This window comes from Peromyscus californicus, unplaced genomic scaffold, assembly GCF_007827085.1.
Source record: "Peromyscus californicus insignis strain IS unplaced genomic scaffold, ASM782708v3 Scaffold_18__1_contigs__length_77618521, whole genome shotgun sequence".
NCBI lineage: Eukaryota > Metazoa > Chordata > Mammalia > Rodentia > Cricetidae > Peromyscus > Peromyscus californicus.
Genome location: NW_026294480.1, coordinates 75,962,986 through 75,980,100, shown reverse-complemented (window position 1 = coordinate 75,980,100; position 17,115 = coordinate 75,962,986). Strand labels below are relative to the sequence as shown.

At 40.1% G+C, this 17,115-nt stretch overlaps 2 protein-coding genes across 4 annotated transcripts in view; one reads left to right on the top strand and one right to left on the bottom strand.

The window, feature by feature from the left end:
* The window catches only part of Skic3 (SKI3 subunit of superkiller complex), a 107,986-nt gene extending 105,951 nt beyond the window's left edge, over positions 1 to 2,035 (top strand). For all 3 annotated transcript variants that reach the window (XM_052743716.1, XM_052743717.1, XM_052743715.1), the window contains one exon: positions 546 to 2,035. The gene's annotated coding sequence lies outside the window, so the exon portion shown is untranslated. The remainder of the gene's footprint in view (positions 1 to 545) is intronic.
* Positions 2,036 to 4,177: 2,142 nt separating this feature from the next.
* Fam81b (family with sequence similarity 81 member B) overlaps positions 4,178 to 17,115 on the bottom strand; it is a 77,965-nt gene continuing 65,027 nt past the window's right edge. Inside the window, exon 9 of the mRNA XM_052742784.1 lies at positions 4,178 to 16,033. Coding sequence (XP_052598744.1) covers positions 15,900 to 16,033 — 134 coding nt within the window. The 3' untranslated portion in view covers positions 4,178 to 15,899. The remainder of the gene's footprint in view (positions 16,034 to 17,115) is intronic.

Sequence of the window (17,115 nt, the reverse complement as noted above, 5' to 3'; positions counted from 1 at the left end):
GGATCAATGTGAGTTCCAGACCAGACAGCAGTACACAGTGAGATCCATCTTGAAAAAAAAATTTTAAATAATAAAGCAAATAAATTAAAAGGTACAGTTTTAGTCATCCCTTGCTTTCCCTTTTTCCTTTTTTATTCTAGAGAAGTTGAAGTTCTTACGTTAGGGCTGTAACTTTCCAGTAACCCTTGATCTGCTTTTAACCTGAAAGACATCTCTGACTTGGTCCTTAAGGAGGTGAAACCCTCACTCCCTTACTTGTTTTTGTTTGTTTGCTCGTGTTCTTTCCTAGATAGGGTTTCTCTGTCCTGGATCTCACTCTGTAGCCCAGGCTGCCCTGGAACTCAGAGATCCGCCTGCCTCTGCCTCCTGAGTGCTGGGATTAAAGGTGTGCGCCACCACCGCCCAGCACTAACCGTTACTTCTTACATTTGCACGGGTATAGTATGGTGTCTTTTGGAGGTTGCCTTTAACAATTAAACCTTTGTATCCATTTTACAAATAATATGAAAAAGTAAATTTTCATTTTTTTTTTTTTTAAATTTCAGAGTTCTTCAGACCAAGTCTTGGTGAAATATACATGTGCTCTTATAGTCTGTCTGGCTAGTCCCATCTCAGATCCTAGTGAAGGAGCCTTACATGAATGTTTGTAAGATTTGACTGCTAATGAATATGTCTGTAAAGTTTAAAATGCTCAGTTACCTAGTTGCATTTAAAAACAAATATTAATGAAAAATATGTTGAAAATGACGCTGATAATATTTAATTATTCGTGCAATTTCTTCATGATGAAAAGACATGAACTACCTGAAATAAAACAAAAATCAGTATCTTCCTTTTTCATATTACCAATATGAGACATGGTTTTTAAGTTGGGATTTAAAGCTTAAAAGCAGAGTTACCTATTTTTTTTTCAAAAAAGTAATTTATATATTTAAATAACCTGTATGTCACTTACTTTGGATTGTGGTTTTCAATATTCCAGTGGGCATGGTGTTACATGCCTTTAATACCTGCCCTTGGGAGGTAGAGGCAGGCAGATCTCTGAATTTTAGATTAGTCTAGTCTGCATAGAGAATTCCAGGACAGCCCAAATTGCATAATGAGTTCTTGTCTCCACAATTTTATTTCAGATGTAAACATTTATTGTACAGAGGTATGTGGCAATATAATTTAGTATATGTTTTTTTTCTAAGCCAGCAGGCTCATTGTATTATTTTCTGAAATCATATGAACTGATAATATCTTTTAATTAAATTGTACTTCAGAGGTTATTTTCTTAGACAGAACTGTAACCTGGTATTTCCCAATTGTAGTGGAACATTGTAATCACAGTCAGAAACCTTGGGATGGGAGGGATCAGAACTCAGACTTCGGATGGAGCCTGAGGCAGTCTAACTCTTGTACAGACCTGAACACACATGGTCCTCTGCTTATTTCTTCCTTGTCCTCCTCCTAAGCGATCCAGTGTTTATAGCCTGACCCACAGGCGGCTGGAGATGCTCTGCAGGAGGCAGCTGTGCAGCCTGGTGCCCACGTCCTTCTGTTTCCTCCTACGACTGAGCTGCTGCCATCTGCCTGTGTTAGTCACAGCCACTGCCGTCCACCTGCTCTCTGGAGGTGCCATGGGCTTCGCGAGGTTACCTCCTTCCCCTTTAGATTATGTGACCAATTTTTGGTTTAGAAAATGCATTCACTTAGGATTTGTGTACTGAAGATCACTCCTCATGGTGTGTTTGGCCTTTGCTCCAGCCCACATTCAAGTGGTGACCGTTGGATTATTTTGCCAAGTCTTGAACCTGAGTCTTCTGGAAATTGGGGTGGTAAAAATGTCTTTAATATCGATTCAGATCTTCTTTTTTGCATTAAAATGTACACATGCAGGTTATTTTCTGCCAAACTTGAGATCATCTTTTTTTTAACCTTCCCCTTTAATATTAATGTTAAACAATATTCTTAAAACAAAGTCAATTTGAAACAAATAAACATTATAAAACTGTAGAAAATTGAGTTAAATTAAAACTAATTTCTCCAAGGACTGGTATTTCATTGTTATTGCTACATTTGATTCTAGAATTACAATGTGTTTTCTCTTTGTTTTTTTTAAACCCACCATTTAGCTACCATTAATTAAGTAGATATTTATAGTGTTATTTGGCTCCCAATGGTAACCTCCTGTGGAAACACGTTTCGGCTCATAAATGGATTCTGAACCACTGTTTATTTGCTTGGAATCACTTGTCATGTTTTTTGCAGTGTCTCTGCTATTTTTGATCAGAAAAAAAAAGTGAAGTGTTGTTATATTTTTGTAATTACCAAATGAGCAATTGACAAGTTTTCTTTAATTTGGGATTCAGCACAAAGTAGGACTGGGTGGGAAAACTCAGTAGATCAGGAGCATTAAAAATGTATGTGTTGTTTGTTTGTTTGACTTGCTGATAGTAAACAAATGGAAAGGACCTGTCTGTGACGATTCATAAGACAGCATGGTTTCTACTGTGACATAGCTGTGGTAGCAGAGACGAGGCAGTGCAGATTACAGATCTGTTTTCACATGGAAAGACGTGGACGTTGTGTCTTCGTCCTTTCCAGTCCTTCCTTCCTCCTGCTGGAGTTGCTGATGGAAGGAACTCAGATTCCTTCCCTGACATTTGTTCTAAAAGGTAACACCAGGTTTCATAAATGGACCCTCATAGGAGAGGGTCTTCTGTTTTTGCTAGATACTTAAAAATATGTATTTATATATTGTAGACTTCATATGGGAGAAATAAGTCAGAACACTCCACCATTTATAATATGTGAGCCATTTCTAGTTTAGAAATAGTCACGGGAGGTCTGTCACGCCTCAGAGACCACTCATGGTGTTAAACTGTCATGTGCTGTCGCTTCCTATTGCTGATTAGGGAGTTTTTCATAGCAGTATTTTAAATTCTAATCTATCCAAATACCCAGCACTACTATTTATATTTTCATAAATGCTATCTTTTTTACTTTAAAATATTTTGAAGTAAAAGATTTACTCAAATAACCATTGTTGCTCTATTCATAACAACCAGGAAATGGAATCAGCCTAGATATCCATAAGCAGGTAAAAGGATAGGACAGTGTGTGTGTGTGTGTGTGTGTGTGTGTGTGTGTGTGTGTGTATGGATCAATCCACATGAGTCTATTAAATGGGTAACAGAATTTATTAAGATGTAAATTGAGGAAATACACTCACGAATACAGAATGGAGTAGACTGCAGAAGTCGTCCTCTGATCTGACTGGGAGTGAATCCACCTCGCAGGCAGGAGCAGGGAGAAGGGGCATGTGACCCTTCTCCAGCTCCTTATAAGAGGTCACATACAATGGCAGGAAGCACCGCCTCCTTTGGGCCATAGAGCCCAATGTCATGGGTGGAGCAAACACTACTAAATATATAGGTGTTTTATTTGGCTGTAAGGAAAAATGAAATTTGCAGGAGAACAAATGAGTCAGGAAATTAGCATATTAACTGAAGTAACCCAGACTCAGAAAGACAAAACCTGTTTTCTCTCATATGTGGATCCTAATTCTAAGTTGTAAACATGGATATATATATATTGGCATAAGTGAAGGTATAGGTCATAAAGGTAGAAAGGGCCATGATGGGAGGAATTTTTAAGGAGGCAAGGAGAGGCTAATAGAATGTATGTGACATGAAACTGGTAAGGAGACTGCCAGTGATGGGAGGGAGCAGAGAGCAGGGTGCAGACCCTGGGGAAGAAGAGGGAGAGAGGAGGGTCAGCCAAAGCAAAGTATGTCTGAAAAAAAGCCTTAAAGCAGCACATGGCTGCTGGGTGAGAGTCGTTTTTCCAGAGTGTGGCCAGTGGTAGGTTGCCCTGTTCCAGTGGGTGTTGCTACACCTATGTGCATATGATCACCACTAATTGGACTTGGTGAGTTATAGAAGAAGAAGAAAAACAAAACAAAACAAAAAAACATGAGGTTGGTAAGGGGATGATCAAAATACCTTATGTTTATGGGTGAAATTCTCAAAGAATAAATAAACATTTTTTAATGCCATAATGAAATCCATTACTTTGGCTAATTAAGAAACAAGCAAGGGACAGGGTTGCTTAGTGGTTAGGAATATCTGATGCTCTTCCAGAAGACCTACGTTCAGTACTCAACACTTTTGTTGGGCAGCTTACAGCTACCTGTAACTTTAGCTCCAGGGGATCCAAAACCTTCTTCTGGCCTCTACAGGCACCCACACAGGATTGAGGCCCTGAGAGATTTCTCTTTTTCTGTGTTAGCATGTCCATTGATGTCATTATTGTTTAAGGCAGGCCTGTCGAATGGTCAGCCCTGAGATCGTATACATACAGGTAACATCGTATGAACTGAACAGATTGTATTTATGTAGGAATACATTCATGTGCATGCACACACACACTTGTATGTAATAAGAAAAAAAAAAGACCATAAATTTGAGAGAGAGCAAGGGGAGGAGTTGGAGGGAGAAAAGGGAAGAGGTCAATGATAGAATTTAATAAATACAATTATTATACAAATAAAATGCATTTTTCATAAAACCTCATCAGTAATCATTTCTATCTAATTCTCTTTTTAAATGCATTAATTCCACTCACACTGAAGACGCATGTTTCAGCAGATAAAGGTACCTACCTGGCAACCTGAGTTCCATTTGTAAAATTTGTATTGGATAGAAAGAACCAACTCCTTGAAAGTTTCCTCTGACCTCCACAGGTATACTCCAACATGTGCACCCACATACACACATCACTGTACACACACAAGTACTGTTTTAAAGCTTCTCAAACACACACAGTCATATAAAGGAATCTGATTGGAGTTTTCCTACATAGGGTACTGCTCCTCCCAGCTACCAGGTACAAAAATCCTCCCTTCAAGTTGTTGATCAGAGGGTCCTGGATATTCCTTAACAGTGCAGTCTATTGCCATTGTTCTTGGCTGCCCCCCAGAACTAGATGGTGAAATGCTGTTCCTGAAGACACCACACAATCAAAGTACGTGGAGGTGGTACTGCACAGGAGGTTGCCTGCCTATTTTTCATGTACTGGAAGGTACTAGGCAGGCTGCTGAGGGAAAAACATCAGTAATCTTACCCAGCTGTGATCCCTGTGATGTATAACAGGCATGGCAAGATAAAGCTGTGAGTGCAATTCTACCACAAATATGGGGGTAACCAACCACTTTCTGATTGGACTTAAATCCAATCAGGAGGTGCTGTAAATCTGGCCAAGAGTTAGCCCATGGATTGAAGCCAAAGAGATAAACCTACTGCTAGTATTTTGCTAAATGAACAGTGTCAAACTGCCCTCAAAATTCTTATTTCTGTACCTATAGGTTAGTGCAGATCTCAGACCTTACCAGAGAAATTTCAGTGGACAGGATTTATGCAGAAACTCATAACTAGTGAAAATACAAAGAATAAGTGTCTGGAGTGCTTAGCCACATCACACTCCCTCCCCAAAGATCAGGAACCATTTTGTAAGAGAGAGCTGAAAGATTCTAAGCTGGAGATTGAGGAAGACCTGATCAACAGCATGTGCTAGACATCGCAGGACCGCTGCACTCAGGAACTCAACAGCCTAGTCAGTCAGCAGTCCAGGAAGGAGCAGGAAGGGGCTCACAAGCCTCCACCCTAGCTCAGTTGCTATTGATCACATGTGCTGGACGTGGCAGGACCATTGCACTCATGAACTCAACAGCCTAGTCAGTCAACAGTCGGCTCAGGTGCTATTGACGGCTATGGTCTCTGGGGAGGGGCGGAGACTGTGTATCTGGGAGGAGTTAGGGGAAACTTGGAGGAGAATATGATCAAAATGCACTATGTGTAGTATAGAATCATTTTTAAAAGCTTGTCTTAAGTATTTACTAGATTTGTGACTGTATAAGTCTTGTCTTTTGGCCTTTGTCTATGAATTGATGAATTCAGGGTCTTAGCTAGATTTCTAATGGTGACTTTCTATTGCTCTGAGATCACCAAAGTTTTCCAAACCAGAAATGAATGAAACAAAGTACTAGAACAAACTGTTGCTGCAACCCCTGTACATATGTAAACCTTAGGATAGAAACCCTTTGCAACAAGGCTCATATGGTAAAGAAAGGTAGGGAATGGTCTTAGATATAAGACTAGAAAGGAAAGTGGTCCTTTCTCAAAGGATGCTTTGCAGAAGCCACCATCTGTGAATGGTTGAATGTAATTACATGCTCCTGCACTATGCCAAATAGGTTGTGCTTTTTACAAGGCCACAGACATTAAATAGAGCATTCACAATGTTTTGTAAATCTTAAATAATTGAGTCTTTAAGCTCCTGCCTTTTTAATGTCATTCCCTCACTTTGATCATACCAAATATGCTCATTGTTTAATCTCTATATGGAAAAAAACGCTGTATAATAAATTAGTAGGCAGTGTTAACTTTTTTGGAAAAAGGTTGAATTGATCTGCACTATTTGATGCTTTTAGGAAGAAAGTAGAGACAGCTTTTGTAAACACATTAGCTCAGAGGTCTGGGAAGTTAGGAAGAAGGCAGGTGGTGCCGAGCCAAAGACAACCGTTCTTATCTTACAGACTGAGCTGGGTGTTTTCCTGAGGACGGACATTTCTGGAAGTGTTAATTTCTCTTATGTTTGTGACACAAATATGTCTGGGCACAAGGAAGAAGCCAGATGGAACAGATGGTTTTTCATGGAGAAAGAAGAAGAGGAAGTTAGAGAGAAAGTAAAAACACTGGCTGGGGGAGAAATTTGCATTGATATGTGTAAGCAAGGTGCAATGAGACCACCAAAGTGGACCACTCTGTGGGTAGAAAGAAAGGTTTATTGTGGATCCAAGCTTCCAAGCTGTCTCTCAGGAGCAGAGAACAGCAAATGGGGGGAAGAGCCTGGCCAGTTTTAAGGGGACAGTGGTGGGGGGAGGAATGTGAGCCAGAACAGCTGGGAGTTAGAGTATCCGAAGTGGAGTGCAAACCAGAATGGCCTAGGAACTAGCACCAGAGCTTTGATCCATTACAGGCTTGTTTAATTGGAAACCAGATGCCTTTGCTGGAGGCAGTTGGCTGTAGAGGCATCTGGATACGGAAGTAATGGCTTTTCCTGACAAACAGAAACCAGATTCATAAGGTTTCTGAGGAACACTGAGTTTATGTTTTGTTTACCAGCTAACCATCCTATTTATTGGGTCAGAGTCCAGCCTGAATTAAGTCCATATTGTCATTAGGACAATGTCAGCAGGGCTGCCATACTGGGGGTCCACATTGGACATAACAATAAGCAGCTTCTGTAAGATGGAGGTAAACACACTCCTGAATCTCTTGAGATTCCCTGTGCTATGCATGTGATTGAAAGGCTCTTCTAAAGCAAGCTTTCTGGACTCCAGTTCACGAGAAATGATGACTAATATGTAAATATTAAGAAATGGCCAGTAATAAGACTGTGCTAGTCAAGTAGCTTCTAGGGAAACCCAAATTAAGATACAGTATCTTGACATGACAGCAGCCAATCATTTGCATCATCAGTCATGGATGTTTATACTTTTGCACCCTTTTTGTAGTAGCTGTTTCCCACCAGCCCTTCAGTATCCAAGAACTCACATGCAGAGATAGATGGAATACCTACTGTGTGCTAAACTCGTTATTCCTTTAATCCCACATCATTTTGTACAATAAATTTTCCTGCTTTAGAGGGGGAACAAGGATCAGAGTTCACTTCTAAATTTGTACTTTTAGTCAAGTAGAATCTACCTAAGTGATCATGGTGTCTGTTTCTCATAATTGCTGTAATTCAAAGAAACGTAGAAGAGCTGTGTGTGTACCTTAGTTGTTCTAACAAGCTGGATTAAGAATGTACCACAGCCATCTGAGTTCTAGAGGAACCTGAAGAGGAAAGCAGTGCCCTCCAAAGAAACCATTTAGTAAGTGTGAGTCATTGTAGTGATAGAGAATACAGACTCAGTTCTGAACTTTATGGAAAACCAAGGCCAAAGTGAGCTAGTTGTTCCATTTAATCCTTGGTGATGTCATAGCCCTTATTTTTCTCCTTGTGTTTCTCTAACTTCTTCCTACAGCCTGTCAACTTACTTTTGAGCCTCATATCATAGGTACCTGAACACGGTGGGTGATCTTTGCACTAGATTGTCCACTAACCCTTCAAAGGAGGTAGTTGATAAAAACTCATGTGTGTGTTCCATTTTTCATTACTCATCTATTTGCCTATCCTACATTTCTTGAAGATATTGAGTTGGTGTCATGAATATGTGCCAGCCTTTTATTTAAAAGACTTAAGTGGTTGACTATAGAACAGAGAATAGAAAAAAGTCCATGATGCAGGGTGGTTGAGTTGCAGAAGTATGAATTTGTCCAGTACCATCTAAGCATTACCTACTTGTAGTGGGTAGCTGTTCCAGCTTTGACCTGGAAGTACTACCCCCATTGAGGCTTTGGTAACTGTCAGGCCTACAAGGTGGGGCCGAGACAGGAGCCCTTAAGACTTGGGATCTGGATGTGCCGGCTCTCTTGGTTCCTGGATCCTGGACGCTGGAGGTAGATTGAGCAGAGTTCTCCAGAGAACACTGCTGGACTGCACTACACCTTTCCCGGACCCTGTAACCTATCCCTTTACTTGTAAGTTATCCCACAAAATAAACCTCCCTTTTAACTACGTGGAGTTGCCTTAATACTACAGCCAATACCTACTTGAAGTCTGTCTTTGGATACTTGTCTTATGAGCACAGTGTATAACTTTCCTGGAGAAGCATCTGCCAATTGGATGCTAATGGATTCTACTTGGCATAAGGGCTTTTGCTTTTGCTTTGATGGCTCAATTTAATGGAGGAAATAGGATGTATTGCAAATTGGTATTGGCACCTTATGGAACACTCAATGTCCATAATGTCTCTTCAGCTGTTACCCTTCCTCCCAAGATAGTAGAAGAAAGTGCTTTTCCAATTAGGAAATAGTTTCATTATCAGAGGTCATCCAGAAGAAATCTCTATTTTGCATTCTATCTACTTCTCTTCTTTGCTAGATTTAGTACAATCAGAAGTATTTTTTTCTTATGCATACTAAATATCTTTTACGCACAAATATTTTTAGATATAATCTGAATTAGAGTTATGTGAAAAAGAACCATGAAACTTGTCTTTCCTCAGGAAAACGAAATACTCTATTTATAGTAAATGTTTATATTTATATTATTTTATAATAAATGTTAAGTATAGTCTCTACTAGGTCAGACCCTAATGTGAGATAATCTGCTTTAAAGACAAAGGTCAAACTATTGTTTAAAGCAAGTTCTCTGGACTAGTGACTTCAAATGGTGGCTTCATCTAGTGACCTGACCTTATGTAAGTTACTTAACCTCTCTGTGGTTGTAAGTATCTGGTAGTTTGAATGGTTTAATCAATTTAGACTGCCTTGAGAAGCCTTTAGTATCTGGTAATACCTCAATAAATGCTCCTTCTAGTCTTTCAGCAACCTTCAAAGCAACTGCAGTATTTATTGTCCCATTTTAAGATGAGGAAGCAGAAATGACAGAACAAATCTAAAGCCACACAGATGGTGATTGTGGTACAGAATTAAATTCAGGTTTTGTAGCCCTCAACACCCATCAAATTCTCTGAAAATTAGTAGCTTTTCTCCCCACTTGTTTCTGAGGCTGTTAAAGTGGATGTGGCTCATGACATAGTGGTAAATACGTCAGTCATTTCAGATTCACATTTGTCACGTGTATATCTTCTGAAAATGAAGTAGCTACAATCTACCTGGAGGTGGGGTTGTGAAATTCAGCCCATGGAATCAGAAAATATCATGCCTATAGAATAAGAAAGATCTGAATTAGTAAACCTTTCTACAAGTGTGTGTGACTCTGAGAGATCAGAGTGGGATCACATCCAGGAGTCGTCTATTTCCTTGTAGCAGTCCTGCCTCTGAAGGGGTGCTCATCACCCTCTGTGTTTGAAAGGACAATGTATTTATCTATGAAATAGATGAGCAATCAAGAAAGCATTTAAGTCATTCTGTTTACATTGAAAGGCAGGGCCATCTTTAGTAGGTGGGATCTAACAATTCTTGAAGCAGTGCCAATAGAATGCTAATGAGTCAACAAGACCCTTGAAGACAACAAGAAGACACTGCCTCTTGTCTACACCACCTCTTCTACTACATCACTGTTTACATTCTTATCAGGCCTTGCTGTCCCTTCAGCACTTGGTTCTTCCCCTCACAGTACTCATGCCCCCTACAGCCATGGTCCTCACTCCCAGGCAAGTCTTCCCCACTCCTAACTCCAGTAGCCTTTCCTGTGCTGGTGACTTTCAAAGCTAAATTTCCTGTCTGGATTTTTATCCAGGCTCCATTTTTTTCATTAACCACTGGACACATAGCTTTGACCGTCCCCAGATAAACCTGAGTGCACAGTCCCTGCTCTGCGGCATAACTTCTCTTCCTTTCAGAAGCCCAAATATGCTACTTCCACCCTGTCCTGCACACTCCAAGAAAAAGAATATCAAGTGCAAATCTGGCAATATTACTCTTCTGTTTAAATGGCTTGGGGCCTATCTTGAGTCCTTAGGATAAAGCCTGATTTCTCAACATTAATTACAAGGGCTTTTGTAGTTGGGACCCCCACACTCCCTACATTCTCCAGCTTTCTCTCTACCCATTTCCTGCACTTTCCTCCTATCACCATCTCCCATGACACACTTTAGGCTCTGACTATTGAATTTCTTGCACTTCACAGATCCATTTTCTTGTCCTCCAGACCTGTGCTCACTCTATTCCACTTACCTTAGCCCTCATCACACCTTTGCCCATGTATTTCAAATGTAATTATTGGCTTTTTCCATAGATCATAACTTCCTTAAGATCAAGATATTAGACTCCTATCAAATATATGGTATAGGAGGAACAGCCAGCTAGCCTGATAAAACCGCAGCTGCCCTGTTCCAGGTAGTGCACATAAGCATACGTGCTAGCTACTTCCTGCTGAGCCAACTTGGAGTCTGCCTCTACACCTGGTGATTGGTAATGTACAACCATCAGAATGCTGGGGGTCAATGAGAAAGAGACAACACAGCTAAGAGAGTCTCTGGCTGCCAATGAGAAATCAGGAGAGGGTATATAGGTTCATCCCATATCCACAATAAACAAGTCTGCTGCTTGCTTCTCACCTGACTCCCAGTATCTGTGTCATTGATGCTGCACTTTCTCACCCCCTCCACAAAGGAGTGTCTAGATAGGTCAACCCTCAATATGGTTTAAACATGAAGTCTGCCCTCCATATCTGCAGGTTACTCATCTGTGGATTCAACCACAGGTAAAAAGCATTTTAAAAGTTGAATGTGTGTGGAGACCCACCGAGGCTTCCTAGTGAGAAATTACTCAAGGTCAGAGAATCTGAACTTGTTTACCCAGTAGAGCTACATAATAGGATGATTTGGCCAGGGGTGTGTGTGGTGGTATTGTGTTCCCCAAAATATTGTGTACTCTAATAAATTTATCTGGGGTCAGAGAACAGATAGCCACTAGATACAGAGGCTAGAAAATGGTGGCACTCACGCCTTTAATCCTAGCATTCCAGAGGCAGAAATCCATCTGGGATCTCTGTGAGTTCAAGGCCACATTATAAACGGCCAGGCATGGTGACACACGCCTTTAATCCCAGAAAGCCTTTAATCCCAGAAAGTGAGCCTTTAATCCCAGGGAGTGGTGGTAGAAAGCAGAAAGGTATATAAGGCGTGAGGACCAGAAACTAGAAGCATTTGGCCTGGTTAAGCATTCAGTCTCAGCAGTTCAGCTGAGACCCATTCTGGATGAGGACTCAGAGGCCTCCAGTCTGAGGAAACAAGACCAGTTGAGGATCTGGCAAAGTGAGGTAGCTGTGGCTTCTTCTTTCTGATCTTCCAGTGTTCACCCCCAAAACTGGCTCGTTTGATTTCATTAATAAGAACTTTTAAGATTCCTGCTACAGGTGTGTTTACCAGATGTTTGGAAGGGTCTACACTTGGCTGTATGGTGTGATTTGATCTTGCAAGGGGGAAGTCTTCTGCCTCTCTTGGCATATTATAAAAAAAGCCCTTTTGAATAAAGGACTGGGCATCTGGGTATTGACCCAGGGCCCTCCCGAAGCTATCCTGTGTCTCTGTCTTCCTTATCATCTCTATCTTTCTACCTAGTATTTCCTCCTTCCTCTCTTCTCCACCTAAGAACTCTTCATAAGGTGGGAACAGGTCAGAACTGGACTCTGACAGACTCCCACAAACCTGTATTGAACATGTACTTCTTTTATCATTCCCCCACAAAACCCCCCAAAAAACAGTTCAGCAAAACTATGTAACACTGACATTGTATTAGATATTATAAGTAATCTAGTGAGGTTTTAAAGAACATAGCTAGGCATATGACTGAATTGTAGAGTGTATGTATAGTATACTTGAAACTCTGGAGTCACTCCAACACCAGAACAAAAAAATATGCAGGTTTTCAGCAAATGTTACATGATTTTACATGAGAGTTCAACTTGTATGGATCATCACGCCCTGCTGATGCTGAAGGACAATCATATTTCCCTATTCTGCAGCTCTCCCTCTCTCTCTCTCTCTCTCTCTCTCTCTCTCTCTCTCTCTCTCTCTCTCTCTCTGTGTGTGTGTGTGTGTGTGTGTGTGTGTGTGTGTGTACTTGTGCATACAGTCAAGGCCAGAGGAGAACATCAAATATCCTATCACTCTTTTCTTCACCTCACTTACTTGAGACAGGGTCTTTCAATGAACCTGGGGTTATACTGGCATCAATAAGCTCTAGTGATCCTCCCATCTCAGCCCCCTGCAGGTGTAGGTGTGGACATACCAGCTTTTTATGTGGGTGCTGGGATCTCAACTTAGGTCTTCATACTTGTGCAGCAAATGTTCTAATCCACTGAGCCATCTCTATGCCAGCCCCCATATTGTCTTTTCATGTTTTGTTATGTGAAAACCTTTTCATTTGATGTAGTTACACACACACACACACACACACACACACACACACACACACACACACACTGTGTTTTAGTCACTGCTACAACAAACATCAAGAGATTTTTTTTCTAGGAGCAGGTTCTTTAAAAGGAAGATAAATGCTGGGAGACATCAGGACCCTTACACTATCCAAGACTGTGTAAGTGGTATTAGTATACAAAAAGCATATGAGCTACTTTATCATATATTCTGCATATGATTACAGAGATAGTGTTCCAGCATTAGCCTGTGTTTGTGGGGAGAGGAGCCCCACACTTCCTAAATGATTAAGCAAAAGCATTTAACATAGACTAAGTGCCATGCCTCTGTCTGGACCTTCTCTCAGAAAAGCAGCTTATTCATGCTGATTTTTTTTTTTTGAGTGAACTTAAGTGAAATAATGCAAGGCGAGAGAGGTCCAGTGCTCTACTGTCCGCTAAACAGAGGTTAAATGATTCTATGACCATCATAGTTTCTTTGTCTTCAGAACCGCTTGTGTATGAGTCCTGGATGTGAGTTTACAAGGTCTTTGGGAACTTTGGTCTATGATGTGAACTTACATGTACAGAATTGTAGGTCTGAAGGGTGTGTATATGATAGAAAGTTGGGAGTTGAGGGGAGAAGAGGAAAGGAAGAACATTTAATAGATGCTTCCAAATTACCCTCTAAATCATTGTACCAGTGTAGCTAGAGTCTTCCTGCCTGGCCCACAGTCAGGACAAATCTCTCTCACCTGCCAGTCCCACAGCCACTCAGACCCGACCAAGTAAACACAGAGACTTATATTGGTTACAAACTGTATGGCCATACCAGGCTTCTTGCTAACTGTTCTTAGAGCTTAAATTAATCCATTTCTATAAATCTATACCTTGCCACGTGGCTCGTGGCTTACCGGCATCTTCACATGCCGTTTGTCATTGTGGCGGCTGGTAGTGTCTCTGACTCAGCCTTCCACTTCCCAGCTTTATTCTCCTCCTTGTCCTGCCTATCCTTCCTCCTGCCTGACTACTGGCCAATCAGTGTTTTATTTACCAACCAATCAGAGCAACACATTTGCCATACAAAACATCTCACAGCATACCAGTTTATAGACTCACTAATACTTAATGAGAAATTTTCTTTTTCACACTTGTCCACACAGTATTATCAATTGACTCACTCTCTGCCAGTCTGAAAAGAGTATCTGAGCCCCCTTGATTTTTTTCTTTAATAGTGAAGTTAAATGTTTTTTCATACTTCCATTGGTTATCATATTCTGTCACCTACTCATATCCTGTGACCATTTTGAAAATAAAATTTTGAATGTATTATTTTCTTGATGATTTACAAACATTTGTGATTACTTAGAGTATCAGGTCTTGATCCTAGGATGACATTTGATTACAAAGGACGCTTTTGTGTTTTGAACTCTTAAATCTATAATGAAGTTCCCTCCAATTACAGAGCTAATTATGCTATGTATATGCTAATAACAATAAATGGAGATGTTTGACATGGTTAAAAAGTTAGAGAAGTGGGTGTAGGTAAAATATTTGGGAATTAAAATTGTTCTTTATTATGAGAGAAATGGTTGCTGTTCTATAAACCAAAGAAGGTTCCTAAATCTGGTAATGAATTGCCTTGTCAGGTTTACAAAAATCTCTGTGAATAGAAATTAGTCCTTGTTCTAGCATGACTAGTGTATGCCACAAATAGTTTGCTTTTATTTTTCATAAATAAAAAATGCCTTATAGCAATGTTTCTTGAATGATTAGCTTTAGACTCACCTGGGAAGAGCATCTCAGTGAGAGATTGTCTACAGTTTAGTTGGCCCATGGACATATTTGTAGGGAACTATTTTAAATTAATTGATGTGAGAAGACCATGCCCACTGTGAGTGGCACCATTCCTTAGGCAGGGTGTCCTACACTATGGAAGAGTGGAGACAGATGAACACAGTAAGCATGTGAAATGCTGATGCATCCATTTCTCTCCTAACTGTGTGATGATGGACCACTACAAGCTCCTACTGCTTGATTTTTCTACAATGAGTTGTAAGCCAAGCCCTTTCTCCCTTAATGTTGTTTTTGTTAGGGCATTTCATCACAAGAACAGAAATGAAACCATAACAGCTCTATAGTTCAGCTGTGTGTTTAGAGCTGATAGGAAATCAATGGTTTTGAGGTACTTCTGAATTTAGCACATAGGCTAAATGTTGTAGGGGTATTTTTTAATGGAAGCTAGTATATTATTTTGCTTTGTAGGGGTTATTACTTACAATTCTGATACATTGTATTGAGTGCAAATGACAATATATTTTAAATTTGCATAAGTTAGACTTGCTATAGACATTGGTTTTGTTAGAAAAGAGAATTTTCTGGGTCAGAAGTTGTAAATTAGCCTTCTCATGTATACATCCCACAGATGTTTCCCTTATAGTTATGAAGTATTTTGATTATAAATGTGTAAACTATTTTGGTTTCAAATGCTAGTGCTAAAAATAGAGATGTTTCTTTTGAAAAGGAGAAGTTTTGCAATAATGGACAAAATTCACGTTAATAACAAATTGTAACCGCATAGCTGCTGTTATTTTCAGGCACAGTCAGTTGTCTCCAGTTCATCACTGGTCTGCCATGTGTATGAATTTACTTTCTCCATCTGAGGTCACAATGTAGATTGGTCTTCCCCTATTTGTGGGCAAATAAAAATATAACAATGTGCATGTAAAGAAATTTCTTAATTTTTCTTTAGTAAATTAAAGGCATCATGAAGCTTTTTGATTTATTGTGTTTTTTTCCCCCAGATACATCAATTTCCTTAAGAGGTGATAGGAAACACTAGAAGTAGTCAGCATCCTAAAAATGTTAATTTTCTTCACAACTGATCCCACTAGCTGGTGGAAAAGAAAGTAACTTCAAAGTCAGACTTCCTGGAGTTCCACTATTTTACGCTGTAATTTCTTTAAGTCTTTCTGTACTTTATATTTCTCTAAATCCATTTTTGTTTTTTGTATTTTTTGGAGAGAGCTGAGGGAGTCATGAATTGATTTAAATCCTAGAAGAAGAAAAGAGAATAAATATACTGTAACAATGCATTGGATCTTTCCCACCCCCAAATTAGCTCTTCTGCAGTCCTTCCGTAATTGATCATCATTTAATTCAAAGCACATTAAATTCTATTAAGACAAATCTGAAAATATACAAAGATAAATTGGTTCATAGCAGCTTAACTGGAATCTGGACTTATTGTGAAAACTGTTTTCCCCTCTCTGTAAACATACTGGCTAGTATAATAATTCTTTCAGGAGATATCTAAAATATTTTCTTCTCTCTGTAGGCTTTGAGAAAAGATTTGTGACCTTTAAAAATTCCTCTTACCCCCTTGACACATTTACCTGCTTGAAGGAGCTAAAGAGTGCTGCCTGCTGCCCTCTTACACACACACACACACACACACACACACACACACACACACACACACACACCCACACACACCTCTCCACTCCCCCACCCACCCCCACCCCCACCTCCACCCCCACCCCCACCCCCACCCCCACCCATGCTCTCTATTTGTCTTCCTCATGTCTAGTCCCTCAGGACCATAGGCCTATCCGACCACAAGTTTAGAGTACAACCTGTGTCCTACCCTGAGGTCTTCCACATAGTTGCTTCTCAACACTTTTTTATTAAAAGCACAATGGAGTAAAACACTCATTTGTACTCTCAATTAGAACTCCCACTTAGTAAAATAAAGACAAAGTTTGAAAAATTCTCTTCAACTCATCCTAAGCAACTAGCATAATTAAACCCCTGAAAACGAAGCAAAGGTCCTTGTCAGAAGAGCCCATTGAGTTTGGGATATGACTCCTGGCCACATGAGTCACTATTTTAACTCAGTGGAAGGAGGCAGGGCTTGTGAGGGTTAGCTTTCTAGGCAGCACATTCTGTTTACATGCTGGGACACTGGGTGGACAGAGGCTGTGATGCCTTCTCAAGGCACCTCCATTGTGCCTCTGTAGGGCCACAATTTTGTGGAATTTACATGTGTATTTTTTTAAGACCTGGATGATACAACACATACTAGAGCTTTCTTTAATAAAAGAACTTGTGTTCCTCAGAATTGTGACTCCAGGCAGA